The sequence below is a fragment of the Chamaea fasciata genome, unplaced genomic scaffold (genome assembly GCF_029207755.1).
Source record: "Chamaea fasciata isolate MVZ Bird 193981 ecotype frontalis unplaced genomic scaffold, bChaFas1.0.hap1 SCAF_5, whole genome shotgun sequence".
Taxonomy (NCBI): Eukaryota; Metazoa; Chordata; class Aves; order Passeriformes; family Sylviidae; genus Chamaea; species Chamaea fasciata.
In genome coordinates, this window is record NW_027094090.1 from 14,031,139 (window position 1) to 14,047,262 (window position 16,124).

The 16,124-nt window shown below is 36.1% G+C and overlaps 1 protein-coding gene across 1 annotated transcript in view; it reads right to left on the minus strand.

The window, feature by feature from the left end:
- Nucleotides 1-16,124, minus strand: part of COG5 (component of oligomeric golgi complex 5) — a 175,274-nt gene that overhangs the window by 85,675 nt on the left and 73,475 nt on the right. The window contains exon 7 of the mRNA XM_066182886.1: nucleotides 14,360-14,490. Coding sequence (XP_066038983.1) covers nucleotides 14,360-14,490 — 131 coding nt within the window. The remainder of the gene's footprint in view (nucleotides 1-14,359; nucleotides 14,491-16,124) is intronic.

Consider the following 16,124-nt stretch of genomic DNA (forward strand, 5'->3'; position numbering starts at 1 on the left):
GTGGACAGGTTTAGAATTCACAAAGCAAAGACACTGTAGTCTGGACAAACTGAAATGTCACATTAAGGTGTATGGAATATGAATTCCACTCACAATAACCATGAGGTATCTCTGGCTCCTGCATATTTAAAAAAAACCCCAAACTCTGTCTTTATTTGAAAACATTAAAGAAGTTCCTGTATCACAGGTGTGTAATTGCATCACAGCTCAGGGGAATACAAAAAGGTTGCCTCTCAACAGCACTGGCTGACTGTGATAATGTGCCTCATGCTCCCGTCTAAGCTTCCCGTGTGATGCTGCTGCATAATTGGATGCTCTGTAAAGTGTAGCACAGAACAGCTTGGGTTGGAAGGGTTCTTCAATGACACTAGTTAGAGTGAAAACTCCCTGTGACTTCAAAACAATAAACATGATCCTCAGAGACAAAATTCAATAAATTCTCAGTTTAAATAATATTCTTAGCACATATATAAAATTACACACCATGACACGGTTTCATGAATTCTATGTCAAAGTCTCTACTTGTATGAACAGCAGTGTTTATCTACAGAAGAGATGAGCTATTTGACATCAAAGAACAGCTTGGGTCTAATGCACAAGATAAGGACAATAACTTTAATTTAGCCCAGCTTCTCCCCCATCCCAAGAAAGCCACAAACACAGAGGTAGAAATGAACACCTAAATTATGAGTAGTATTATCAGTTTTGCCAGACCTCCTCTGAATACTCACAGCCAAGGTAAAAAACATCAGTATATATAAAAGATTCAAAAGGATTGTAGACAGAGATCCTTAACTAAAAGGACCTTTGAAAAACTACTGCAACTAAGTAATTCCTCATACATTATTTAAATTCAGCTCTTATCCCCCTAGTATTTCCTCTTGTATGAATGACACATAAACTGTGAACTTAACTACGAAGAAATACAAGTGTGGTACAGAAAAAAAAATTCAGCATACAAAAATCTCTTACAGAAACTGTAATACATAATAGTATAACGTGTAAAAATCGAAAGTGTTTCAGAACACTTAGCACTTTTACCTGAGCACACTTTATTTACTATATAGGTTTCAAGAAAAAGAAAAAAAAAAAAAAAAAAAAAAAAAAAAAAAAAAAAAAAAAAAAGACTGAATCACTTGTTCATAAAAATTGTATATAGATGCAATGGAAAAAGTCTTTACAAGAGAAGTTTACGTGCAAGAAAAATTATATGTAAGTGCAGTTACTTATCAAGATGTAGGACTGAGTTTGCTCTTCCACATACCACTATCAGGGCACAAAGTATTAGGTACTTTCAGTGTAGGGGAAAAGATTTCAGCTGTGGATTAAAAAACTAATCCGAGATCTAGTTGAAGCCAAGAGTCTAACTTTTTTGAGGTTCTTGTCACTTGTCCTAGAATTAAACTAAACAGAACCAGAACTAAACTGAACCTGAACAGAACTAAAAACTATGCTGAAGTTTTTCCTTTTCGACAAGAAAATCCCAAAGATATTCTATAAAATTGTAAGACTTCTAAAGTGAATAGAGAATATAAAATACAAACATAGACCTCATTATTAACAAGTCTCCATTTTAAAATAATATGCAGGAGATCGATTTTTAGATGTTTACAGGCCAGTCCATTACTTCAATGATCCTCTTTATTTTTGTCAGCAGTTTAGCCATGTCAAATCTCAGAGCAAAGACTATTTTATTTACATGCCTATACAATTTAAGATTCAAAACTGTTCCGTCCAATGCAAGTTAACTAATTATCAAATCCCTTGCTTTAGAATCTGATTTCTCAGCTCATCACACTTGTTATTCTTTACACCTTATAGCTCATCATCTGATGAATTTAGGTCTGTGTCCAGCACTATACAAGTTAGACTACACCAGCACAAGGTTTCTTAGCTCACTGTAGAAGTCTGTGAATTTATTAATTTTACTATTTTATTTTAATAACCTGCACTGAAGCAACATATACTTGACACAGTGACGCTTTCCCACTGTGCCGTATATGAAAACACTGTCAGAGGGTCTCTATGAAAAGCAGTATTTTCTCTTAAGGAGAGAAATATCCTTGATCATGAGGTAGATTATATTTAATTCTAAGGTGCAGTGGAATGCTGACCCTAAATCAAGGGGAGTGAATTCCCCAGAAGGATAGAAGAATAGGTGGTAGCTTCACAGCAAATGAAAAAGTCTTAAGTCTGTGGAAAGGTTGCTTGTATTTATTTGCAGACAGCTTTGAAATTCAGATTCCTAGTGAGCATTTTAAAGGGGGGATAAAACAAGAGTCAAGTAGAAAGATAATGAAAAGGCCTCATGCATTAACATCTCCTTAGGCAGAAAAAACCACAAACCTGCAGCAAAAAAGCAACCAACATTGTCATACCACAAGTTTCTACTCGGTGAAACGTATGTGCTTGAGGAATGTGGTTTTCAATATGCAGTACACAAAAACCCCAACAGTAATAACAAATACTGACTTAGATCTGAATTCAGGAAAATCCTTCATCTAAGTCCAATAGCAAAGAACAAGGTATCTCAGGCTTTTCTCAAGTCAGTCAATGCTTCCATCCCAATAAACACAAGGATAGCATCACTAAGCAGGAATAGCCAGATCTTCTATAATGCTGATCATGTACAAAAGACAACTAAAATTTTTGGACAAGAAATCAATAGGATTTTAGAACAAATCTCCAGGAAAGAGTAAAACCTGCAGTGCAGGAGAACATATGGCACCCTCCTATCCTTCATGCTGGTAACTCCTACTACAGCACACATTCCTTCCCAAATGCATATGGATTTTAGCTTTGCTCATATACAGTGCTGGAGGAGGGAGGAGAAAAGACTGAAAGGAGCTCATTTTCCACTCTCCTTTCCTCCCCACTCCTGGAGGGGAAGAGTTGCACAAAGTTCCATCCGAGCCCTGGAGAGGGACTGTATCAGCACCCAATAGCCTGTTACACGTGTGCTCTGTGACCAAGAGGAGCAGGATGAAACACGGACACGCTGCCCCTCTCACCCCTGGTGTGGGCAGTCCTCGTGTTACGTCAGAGTGACAGAGGCAGAACAGCAGTGCAGCCTCAGCACAGTTCAGCAAACAGTACAAGGGATAGATTTTGGCATGAACTAATTCTCCCTAGATTAACCAAAACACTCTCATGACTATTTTTGCTACTATGTTGTCTCTATTACCTTAAAATGTGGGCTTCTAAAAATTTATGCCCAGGCGCTTCCCGAGCAGTCCCATTTTCCCTACAGTATTCAACAGTATTCAGGAATTCATCACTCGCTCCTCTTTTCCTTTCATTTGGGAAAGCCCATCGTGTATGGGGAAAAACTACGGCTCTGAAAAGGGAATGAGGCGGACCTGCACATCTGGATTTTTGGCATGAGATGTCTCCAAAGATGACTATGTTTTCCGTTCTTCTGTTGTTCTAACATGTTTACCCAGCAGAAATGCTGGGCCTGCTTCAAGATGTAAATTACTGATTATTCAAGTAATTGCTCAAACAATCTTTACTGTACACAAAGAAATATCACGCTTGGTAAAAGAGCTTGTAAAAGAGTTGCAACCAAAATGCTTCAAAGTCTGTTAAACAAAAACTTGATGAATTTTATGGCATTACAAAACAAGGTCAAGTTAGAAAGATACAGATTTAACTTCATCATTTTAATAAAGTATCACTATCATGTAAACTGTTATGAAACCTAGAAAACTGAGCAGCAATATCAATGTCTCCCTTTTTTTGATGTTTTTATAACATTAATCTGTATTTTATGCTATTTGTTGCAGCTGTCTTTTTAAAAAAATATCAGACTAGCAAACATAAGCAGTACCTCGTAGTAAGAAAAACAGTAAAGGAAAAAAATGAGAGTTTAGACAGTGATGGATTCCCTGGGAAAGGCACTTAAAGAGGTCATGGCACCAAATTATTGTGCAAAATTAGACACAGCTTTTAGTTAAAGAAGCTTAGTGACTTTAAGGACTAAACTATTTTCAGTTGAATATGTATAACACACATAGTTGTAGCAATATTAAATAATTTACTTAAGCTAATTACACCTTTTCCCAAAGAATTTTAAGATATAAAATAAAAGGCAACAACTCCCAATTAGGTATTAAAATTTCAGCCAAAACCATTTTATTAAACACTTGCATTACCATATGCTTCGCATTAATATTACATGAATTATTGAAGACTGATTAAATATACATGTATCTGTCCAAGCAGGTTTCTTCCTCAAAATGCAGTCTCTTGCTTTCTTCTGTTTTCACTATTTGCTTAAAAGCAGTACATTTGAGTCTGTGCCTCATATCAACTAATTATGAATTCCTTACACCACGGTGTACTACCTGCCACCAAGGGAAGGGAAAAGCAAATGTTTCATGCTCCATTTGCTGTTGACAACATCTCAGTGGGGCTGTCTGCTTTGCAGACTACTCTTTGGAACACGTGTCCAGCAGATAGACAATTAATAGTCAGCAGTGCTAACTGATGAGCAACAAGAAATATGACATCCTTGGCCGAGCCACCCAGGGCCCTAAGCCAACAACACCTCCTCCAGCGGCTGCAGGGGACACTAACAGCAAAGGAGGTGGCAGTTCCCAGTTCTGCTGGGCTCACCTGGGCAATGGGCTGAACTGCAGTAGCATCTCAGATTCAAATACAGGGCTCCCAAAAGGCAACTGGTGGGCTCAGCTGGGGTCACAGATTGGAAATCAACAGAGATAATACAGCAAGATGTCCAGTGTGAGAGGGACTTCTTAATTTGGATGCTTTTGAAGGCATTTTGAAACCTAGGGAAATGGCAGTGCAATGGTTTGCAGCTGAAGGATGGAGGAAGGCAGGACAGCTGTATGCCCTAACCATGGGCACATGGGTACTGCAGAGGAAGCTGGTCTGCCACTGCCACCACTCCAGTGGAGACAGACAGGCAACCCAAATCTGGGAAACAATAACCACTTCGTATCTCAGTTCTCTGCTTTAATATGATTTGAAGAAAAAAAAATCCGAAGGGCAGGAAAAAAAATTCTCTAACCTCAAATTAATTGAATTTGAAGGTTTTACAAAACAATAGCTGCTGATATATCGCAACACAGTACCTCCCCATACTGCCTCTTCACAAAAAGGAAAACCTGTGCATTTTGTTTGTTCTACTAATAGATACTTCATAACTTCAATATCTGGTACATAAAAATCTTAACGTTTTTAAGGCCTGAACCTGATCCTGAGTATTGCAGGAGTTCATCAGAACTGGCTGTGGAGTGAGAAGCAGGTGAAACTGCTGCACAGCTGCACAGCTATGGGACAGCCCAGAGCTGGGGAGGCAGACTCCCAGCAAGAGCTGCTAACTGGGAAAGGTGGTGGATGGAAGGCAAGGGGCCCTTCCATGCCCAATTAGTGAGTCCCCTGTGCTCACCCCCACACCTGAAAACTTTCTGCTGAACATAAATTAAAGAACTAAAACTTACATTTGTTTTACAAGTTTTTTTCTACTAGACCTGAAAATATTTCAATAAAAGAATAATTACAGTTGAAGATATTACGGGATGAGAAAATAGAAGCTTCTAGGATTTAAGAAAAAAAAGTTATTTTCATACAAGTGAAAAAAGCCTTTTTATGAAACAAGGCCAGTGTTGTTAAAAAGGGCCAGTGTTAGCTAATCACTAAAGCATAGAAACCTTTGCAAACCCAAATACTTGTGAAAAATCTACCTGCTTACTTCTTGTCAGTCAGAACTCCTCTGTATATGCCCACTTGTAGAATGAGACTGGCTAATAGTTGCCTAAAACACCTATTACACACTTTGTGAGGAATTTGCAAAAGGATGTTGCAAAATTGAGAACCAAATCATTAATGAAAAAGGATCAATATTCAGAAAGTAACATGTGACAAAGGGTCTTCCACACATACACAACAGCAAGCAATATTCTAATACTGAGCAGGAATGCCCTAGATATTAATTTTCTTTTAAAATCCTTCTATTTTCAAAATGTTGCTATTGAACTTGCCCATATGTTCCAATAACTACAGCTGTCATGAGTCTTCTATATTAATGGTAGTTAAAATAGTCTTGCAATATAGATACCTTAAAAAAATTACTATTTGAACTATATTAGCATGGTGCAGCTCCATTCTCTCAAAAAGCTGGTTTACTGAAAAGAGAAACTATCACAACTCGTTACCTCTTTGCCATTTTTCTTTTTTCTTTTTTTTAAATTTTACTTTCGGCACCATCCTAATTTCCTCAAACGAAATGTTTAATCATCAAAATATCTTAAATGAAGAACATGTTGTACCTTAAATGAGGTACAAAAAATGAAAGGAGCCCAAGCACTGAACAGTCAACACTATCAATTTCACCTGCATGCACAATGCTTCAGGTTATGGGCACTCAGATTCCAAATGTTTTTTAACAAGATCTCCACATTTTCCCTCTTTATCAATACTGGAGTTACATATCCATTTATCTCAAAGTGATAAATAAATAAATATTGCTAATGGTTTTACACTCAAAGTATATCTCCCCTGATTTAGCAACGTGACCTGATAAAGCGATGTCAAACATCTAATAAAACAGGTACCACTCCAGCTGCCACGTTTCCTTGACTGTTCCTCAATAACCATTTTTTCCTATAGTCACCTAAATAACACACTACATATTCCATTTAAATTTTGCTGATCTTTTCTTTCTGGCAACATAAAGTTTTCTTGTGTTCTACAAATGATTTCAACCAGAAAATACTGATACCATGTAACACGGTCAGATTAAACAATGGCTGGACATGAAATTTAGAGATGACCAACAAGACAGTTTTTTTTGTTGTTGTAAAACATTTAATAAATGAGCCATTAACACAAAGGAATAATTAATGGTTCTCACTTCCTGTGGAATTGAAAACACCTTTTGCACCTGTATAACAAAATACAGAGCTAACACCTGAGGAATTATGCATAGAAACATCTTATTTTTACTTGCAATACTATTTTTTGTTATTGTTGTTACTATTGCTCCTTAAACCGCTTTAATATGTGTTATGCCAATATTCCACCATCCTTTTTTAATGCACATTTTTAGCCCTTACATGCAGAGGTTGCAAGCTGCAAAGTAAAAGTGAACTATATTGAAGTCAGACATTCATTTTAGCTATTCCAAGATTCAAAACATTCTATCATCTGTTCCTATGGAAACTGAAAGGATATTCTAGGTTATATCAGTATCAGCCGATTATGTTGCCGAGAAATCTGTGGTTTATTTTTAATCCACAGTTCAGAGGTATAAATTCATGCTTAGTGTTTAGCTTGGTGATTTTGAATTACTGAGGCGTGGTTAACACTTCAGTTCCATTAGATCGTACTTTAAGATAAAACAAACTCCTCTTAGACCAGAATAGTAAAGGGAGAAATTTATAAGGTTAGGTTAATCCCCATGAAGTTTATGGTTCAGATGCAGGATAAAACTAATATAAACTTGGAAGATATTTTTTGGTTGTTAGATGAGCCGTATGTTGCTGCATCACATCTTAATAGAATAGTTCAATAAAAAAAAATTTAGATTTATAGAAAACTCCTTCAGTAGTGCCATGCACCAGATGGCCAGATGAAGGAATCTGATTTAGCAAGTTAACAAGATCATGAAAACCATAACCATAAGACTGAAGATGAGAAATAAAACTGAATAATGCAACATGAGTATATTTCTACGACAAAGAAACTTAAAGGTTAGGATAGAGTAAAGCTTGTGAAGACATTTAAACACATTAAGTGAAAATTCTCCATATGTATACAGAGCTACTCTAAAAGAAAGGATAGAAATAGTGTAAGTTAGTAGGATTTTAATTAAACAGTCTCAAATGCCATTGTGATCTTTCAGAACAAAAGCCAATATGACAGCTATAACATGTTGGAAAAAGTCTTCTCTGTCTACATTAGAATTAGAAGAAGCAGTAAAATGGGTGGTTAACATGAATTTAAATAAAAGGCTTTGGATTTCATACTCCATTTTCACTAAACAAAACTAGATGATTTAAAGTCAACTATAGCTACCACCCTCATCTTATGCCAGAAGTAGCAAGGAGGTTCAAATTTTCCTCTTCACGTTTAAGACTTCAGTCTTCTTACTCTAGATTCAAATAACTGAGTTCAAACTGAATAATCAGAAAATTCTTCTATTTCTATATCATAGCGTAGTCAATCATTTTATTAAAAAATAACTGTCTCAGTCTAGTTTCCATAAGGATCTCCTGCAGGGAATCAAGATTGTGGTATAATAAGGAAATATACCAACTACTGCCTAAAGTGTATTATATTGGTTAAATTTTTGACAGTAACAAGGTTAAATTCCAACTACTAGCTTTCAAGATAGAAAAAAATGTCAGAATAAAAAGAAAAAAGAAGAAAGAAGGAATGATTACTTTTTTTTTTTTTTTACTTTAAAAAAGGATACTCTAGTAGCATTTCAACTCTAGTTATTCCAGGCTTTTTATGGGGGTAACCAACAGTATATGGATAAAAAGATGAATGGCTGTGAGCCAAATTGGAGGGGTTCTTTTCTCTTTTTTTTTCTACTTGATTTGCTATTCTAATGATCATTTTGTAATTATGCACACCTATGCAGTTATGTACATCTACATAACAGCAATCAATCCCACCGACATGCTGAAGTGCATAAGGGCTTGTATTATTTAAAAGGTATGACAAAATACGATAGCTAACATATAAAAGCAGCAGAGGGTAGGCAAAAACATCTGGAAACTAAAATAGTGCTTTTGACTAGCACAGTGTATCAGTGTAGGCAATGTAACAGATTCTAAGATAAATGAACTAAAGCTGAACATCAAAGAGGCCCCTACACAACCACAGGGCACACAAAATGACATCCCACTAAAACATTAGACTTTCTACAGTCAAGCACATCTCCACAGAGCTGACAACTTCAGAAAAGCATATTCATGCACTTGCACAGTCCATTTCACAATGAAGCATTCATCTGAAGAAGACACTAAACCAGCAAAAAACAGCAGGCATAACTTTGATTTAAATCAAGGTGTTTAAATATCATGAACTAATCTAGAAAAAAGGATGTTTCAGTGCAATATGTACTCTTGCTGAAGTGGACAATATTGAAAGAAACTGAGAAACTCAAGATCACAGGACCCTGCCCAGACAGTCATGCCCCAAGAGCCATCCACACATTTGGCAGTAATAATTAGAAGCAATTAGAAAACATAGCACTATTATATTTCTCCATGTTTCATCAAAAAAGTGAAAAATGGAGCCCAATGCCAACCTTTCTTAATGTCTGAACATCTCAAACCCTTTGAAGTGCATTTGCATGACTGGAAAATGCTGCCACAGGATAGTAAGTGCATGTATTGGTTAAGACCCTTGACATAGACTGAACACTGACCTACGCCTGATTGAAGAATAATTTCACCAATCTTGCCATAACCCTGCAAGCTGTGATAGATAAGCACCCAGCTCAGAGGGTCTGAAATGAATTAAATTATGCAACTTCTTGATGATTGTGTCTGGAAAACTGGTCAATTATGTATGTACTTTCCCCTCCAATGCCTTGGGGGATAAGAAACAAGACCTATTAGAGATCCTTGACAAGAGATTAAATGCTGGTCTATGAGAGATCTCAGATTAATTTCACCAATTTTGCCATAACATAGCAAGATGTACTACACAAGCACCTAGCTTAGGGAACCCTGAACTGAGATAAATTGAACAACTCCTGGATAATCACCTCCAGACAACTGGTTAATTATGCAGACACTTCATTCTCCCTTCGCTTTTCTCAGGCACTAAATAGCATTAGTTAAGAACACTTACACACAAACATTTAGTTAGTAATTTTTTAAGGTAAAAAAGCTGTCCTTTTTCCAGAGACAACAACTGAGAGGAAAGGTTCAGTATGAAAAAGAATGCAAAACAGAATAATTCCCAAAACAAATTTTTCTCAATGAATTACTATGTGAAAACTCAAAATGCCCCCAAATATGCCCAAAATAACAACAGTACAAAGACGTTACACTGTGAATAACTAAGAAATTCGTGTTCAGATCATACTGTTTACCTATTTTTCCTGTGTATACAAATCCAGCATTTGAACAAGTGTCAGAAGTGGAGTTTAGGATTTCTTTCTCTATGTTATTTTCCCCTCTTCTTTATTCTGCAAGGTTATAATTAGCAAAGTTCTTCATTTGAAAAAAATAAATCTATGTACTTTTAAACAGCACACCCAATTTAACAAAGGGTACTTATTAGGCTTACACCTATGTTTTTCTTTCTCTAACATGATTAGAACACTTCATTTCATGATGACCAGAACAATTTCAGTGAATTATCAGTGAATTTGACTCTCTCCAGATCGACGCTAAGCAGGTAAGTAGATTTGTCCATACCTTATACAAGGAAACTGGACAATAAAACATCACATAATTTCTCTAAAACCTCAAACCCCCCCCCCAAAAAAAAAAAGCCAAAAAACACCACCACCACCAAAAAAAAACCCTCCCCCACCAATAAACAAACAAACCCCCCACTAGTCAGATATCTACACATTCCTCCAGGAGACGAGGAAGGAAAATTTTTATTCTGTGGTCAAAGATACAGAATGTTTCTGTAACACACAGAAGGACAGAATGTTTAAAGTGCAAACCCAGGGAAATCTGAATTGTGCTCTCATTTCTATACCACATCTTGCTAGACCTAAGTGGATATTTATATTTTAATCAATCTTTAATGATACTATTGATACCTCACAACCTATATCCTAATTATTACAATTTGAATCAGTAAAGTCACAAGCAAGAACATAGGTTCCTAACATATTTCACACACGCAAAAATCCATTATTCTTTCACAGAGACCCATAGCTGCTGTTTAAAGCATTGAACCTAGCTCAAAATAAGATGGATGGAGGAGATGGAGATGTAGCTCTTTTCTGCACACACAGAGCCTGGATCCTAAAGCTACCAATGTTGTCATTACCAGGTGGAGCTAACTTTGGTTATCCTGGGTTATAAGTCCCACACCAAGCATGGCAATATACAGCAGGAAGGGTTGGAAAGCATGAGCTAAGTTACAGAGAAAGTTTTCTCATTTTTAAGTCTAGCAGACAAAAAACTGTCTGGGAAAACTTCTACCTGGAACTGAGCTATGGTAATCTTAACAAATTTCTCTTTTCCCCAGCAATTTCATATTATTCAGACCGCTTTACACAATACTGCTGTTGAAAACAGGGGTGAAGTAGTACAAGGAGCAGATCCAGATTCTTCAGCCAATGGTTCATTATGGGAGCAAAAGAAATGAGGGGGATGTTTCAGGTGGTTGCAAGATGCCTATATACCTCTTTTTAAAAATTTGAAAGCAGAAAATATTGCTGGCCCTTCTGTTAGAAAGGTGGCTTTTAACCAAGTTCTTGATGCTCTGCTGAACAGCCTTTCCTCCTTCCTATGCTGCCATTAACCTGCTTACAGTATGAAGGAAAGCTAGCAAGGAGTTTGGGACTAGAAATAAAAACGGGGTTAGAATTCATTTCCTTTAAATTGTTCTGTGGGTCACGAAAGACCATCTGTATCTGGTATGTACACTGGGAGTGCCTAACAAAGCACACAGAACAATAAAAAACCTGCCTGTAGCCACTGGTACCCGTATGGTCAGGTGTGCTATTATTTGTATTATTTTTGCCAACAACAGCAAAGAGAGCTTACTCATTCTAAAAGGATTAGGAAGGCAAGTGTGGTTTCCAGCACTATGAGAGCCTGTGGAGTCTAGACACACTGACAGACACTTCTAGTTTATACCCAGATGGCAGCTTTAAGATTCCACCAGAAAAATGAGCGGAAGGCTTCACTCCTAAAGCAGACAACGGCTAAGGGGGAAGAGATTTCATTTTTTCAGAGAAATATACAAACACCACAGTGGTGGACATGTCATAAAAACATGGATTACACTGAACAGAAAAAACCAACGCATTACTTAGGTGTAAGTATCTGCTTTCATTTGCTACTGCTGGACATTATTTGGGGGAATCTGTGCACAGGTCATTAGCATATGACTTATACATCATTAAATAAACAATAAAAGTAACAAAAATAGTCTCTATCCAAAACAAAGGGGATATATAAAAATGAAAAAGGCACAATTTTGACTTTTAAGCTCTGTACTTTTTGTCCTAGTAACTTCTAGTAACATCACTGAAGAAAAAAGCTGAATTCTAGAGAAGACGTTCACCAAATTCTAATGACTTTTGTTCAAAAATAAATACTTCCAGTCTCACTTTTTAAAATGCATTTCTGCTTCTGCTTCTCTTCTAAGTGGACACTGAAATACTCTAAAATGGAGACATGAGGGTAATTTTTCTCTTAAGGTGTTGCTGAGAAGTGCCACATGAAATACAGAAATACAGCTCACTCTTATATAGGCAACTGATCTCATGTATTATTTACACAGCAGATGAAAACAAAGGTGGAAACTAAAACTGTATTTGCAAATATGAATATCAAATAACTGAAGAACCACCTGGATAAATACAGATGCAAAATACTATTCTCAAAGGTACAGACAGCTACCAGAATACATAGTGGCAGGAAGACACTTCATCTGAGGAATTCTGTAGTACCTAATGCAGGAGGAAAGATGAAGGTCCCATGTCCTCTTTAAGGAAATCTCAGGGATTGGAAGGTATAGATGTAAATCAGCTTGTCAATAAAACACAGTAACAGGAATCAAAGACATGCTATTCACTAGGCACATTTCAAATTCTAGATTTCTTGGGCAATGCCTACATGCGTATTTTCTAAAGCAAACTATTGTTAAATTCACAAATAATATCCAACAACAAACGTGTGATGCATAACCCACCACCTCCTCATGAAAACATCCCGATTTCTGATATGACTAAGCACTAATAATTTTCTTCCAAACACTCTTCCATTTGTTGGAAACAAGCCCCTGGCTAAAGCACAACAGGCATATACTTTAATAATCTCTTGATTACCTGGAGACAGCCTGGAACACCTAATAAATCTGTCTATTTTTCAGGTGGAGTGGGATTGATTTCCCCAGGGTTTCTTTGTCAGTTCCATTTTAGTTCTTAATACGAAGAGAAAATTATCAGAGAAGGTCAAATCTGACATGAAAAACTAGAAGGAGTCCACACTGATGAAGACTTTTGCTACATTTAAAATAAATGTCCACTTGTTTTTTCTTAGGCCCTATCTTCTGTCAATCTTTATTTAATAGCGTATTTGCTTCATAGCTTGCAAAAAGTGCAATCACAGCTTGACAACATGCTCAAATAGCCAGAAGTTTCAACACTGGAATAGTAATCAAGTGAAAAATGGGGTGTTTTTTTCCTACCACTTTGTTACCAGCAAATAGTCAAAGGTATTTACCACAACCATGACTTCTTACTGCAGAAAATTAGTTGAGATGACAGATCTAAGTAAAAGTTCGAGACACACCGATAATTTTAATCCTCAATTGTTTAATCAAGCCAATTTATTCAATAGGTTTTCTATTCCGTATACGTTCTATTTTCATGTCAATCTTCAACAGTATAAACAAATGCTGTATTGACTTACAGAGAAGTTTAACACTTGGTAAGAAACAGTAAAAAAAAATCTTGTTCTAAGCCTCTTTGTTCTCTAATTTAAGATCCAAATTTGATAGAAACTTGTACCAGATTTCTCCTCTTAACTCTGGCAATGAGGATTCAAAATACTTTGGTTTTTCAAGAATATTAAAAAGTATAGACAAAAGAACATTACATTATACAAAGGCAAGAAAACAGCACTAAAGATACTGCAAACAGCTAATAGATGTAGCTGGATTATTAAGATGTCGATAATTACATTTAATATGAATGAATGTAATTACACATATTCATTTTTATTTCCCTACAGTGAATATTTACCTCAAACTTTAAACTGCTCTTTAAAGTTTTAATGCAAATCTTCCAAATATTTTCAATATATTTCTGCACAGCTAAAATGCAGAAATCTTAGAGTTTTAAGAAATTGTATTTTTCATATTTCTCTATAAAGCTTGACAACATTGGCAGTGCTGTATATGGTGTATATGGGGTATATGCATTAAGCTTTTATGACAGTGTTTACAGTTCACCTACTCTCTTCCAAATTACAGGGTCAAATGCCACAAAATTTTATTCATGCAAATACTGTACAAGACCAGTTTTGTCAATTTATTTGACACAATTCTCATGTGTGAGAATTTCTCACGTGAGACTTTTTCTTGTTTAATTTACACTGGACACTGCTACAGAAAGCAAATCCAGCTCAAGTTCTTTTATACTTTACTTTTGAAAGGAAGTAAAAAACAAAATGTATTTTACCTGAGTCTCCACACCTTGCTCAAGCAACCTTTTAGCCTGGTTTTCTACCTCAAGACGAGCTCTTGCAATAAAAAGCAGGTCATTTTCAATTACTTCTATTCCAGACAGATCTATCCCTTGAGAAAGATAATCTATGAAAGAAACAAAACATTGATAAGTATGACACAGGATAATGGAACATTTGAAGCACATTTAAACATCTCAAAGTTACAGTCAGTTTCAAGGGACGTTTTTGTATACAACACTTGACAATACAATACATCAAAGTAATGTCTTATACCAGAAAAACTGAAAATCAGAGGATAATTCCTTAAGAAAACCTGGATATTGAATACATTGAATATACTTCAAGATATTTCTCTAGAGCCAGAGAAGAGACCCTCCTGAAGACGTGCAAAATGTGAGTTCTAGAAACTGCAGAATCAAAATCACAGGCCAAAAAGGGTCAAGAGGTCATATCTTTGTCCCAAAGAAATAACTAGATCATTAAACTTGTCAAACTAGATGTTAAAATAAGTGTAATTTGCTCCAAGATCTGAAATTAAAGATGCATTAAAAGGCTCAAATTATACTTCAGATATTTAAATTGCACTACTAAACATTTAGAAAAGAGAAAAAAGAAAAGACTTTTTTTTTCCTTTTTATTCACAGAATCATCACAAAAATTATTACCATCGTGGAGATCACCATCAGCCGAGTAGCTACAGATTATTGGGCTGGACTGGCAAGAGCAGAAAAAAAATCTATTCAAATTCAACTCTTCTCAATGATTTTTTTCCCCCTTTTTATCTTTCTGGATTTAAAGTAATCCAATTCTCCATAACCAGGCAGCCTAGACCTTTACTCTACTGCTTATCACCAAGATAATGCAGGACTACTCTCATGTACACAATTTTGAACATTTTGCTTAACAAAGCCGGTTTTCCACTGCTTTTTTGGAAACATCAAATAAAACTAACAAAATAATGGCCAAGGCATTTCACACAGTATCAGATTCTTCCTTCATAAGATGATGTTCCACTATTTCCATTTATAACCAGTCCTCTATGACTTCCTAATAAAGTTATCTTCCCTTTAGTCCGCACAGTAAGTTTATTAAGGCACAGACTTAAACATTTTAACTAAGCTAACTGAACTTTTAAATCTTTGCCAAATAACCTTTCACTTTAGTAGCCATTTATTTTTGTTTATTCACAATAAACTAATCTAATTCTCAGATTAATTTTAGCAGACACATGTTCACAACTGAACACAAAATTCCAAGTGACTCATTTCACAGCTATGTAGAGAACATCCCTGTATCTGCACATGAAAAATACCATATAAGAAATTGAAACAAAAAGCTTACTGAAATACAAAAAGCTTAGTAAAGACATAAAGGAAATCATCTCTCTTAACAGCACAGTATGTCAAATAGGTTTTATTCTACTAAGAATAGGCCTGCAAAGGCTTTTCCCTGTATACATTTGTTTAAAAATGGATCCGAGGGGTCAAAGGTCAGCTGAGCAGCAGGACAGCACAGGCAATTCACTAAGCCCTGTGTGCTGGTGTGTTTACAGAGCTGCTTTTGCCACGGGCCACAGCAGCCACACTCACCCCTTATTTCCCTGCAACTTTTTGCTGTGACTAAGCTGCATCTCTACAGGTGGCACGGCACATGAACCCATTAAAACTAATATTGAACTCCCACAAGTTCCAAAGAGCAAATATCTTGAATGTGAAGATTAATTTTCTGATCCCTTCCTTTTAGCTACACAGAAAAAAA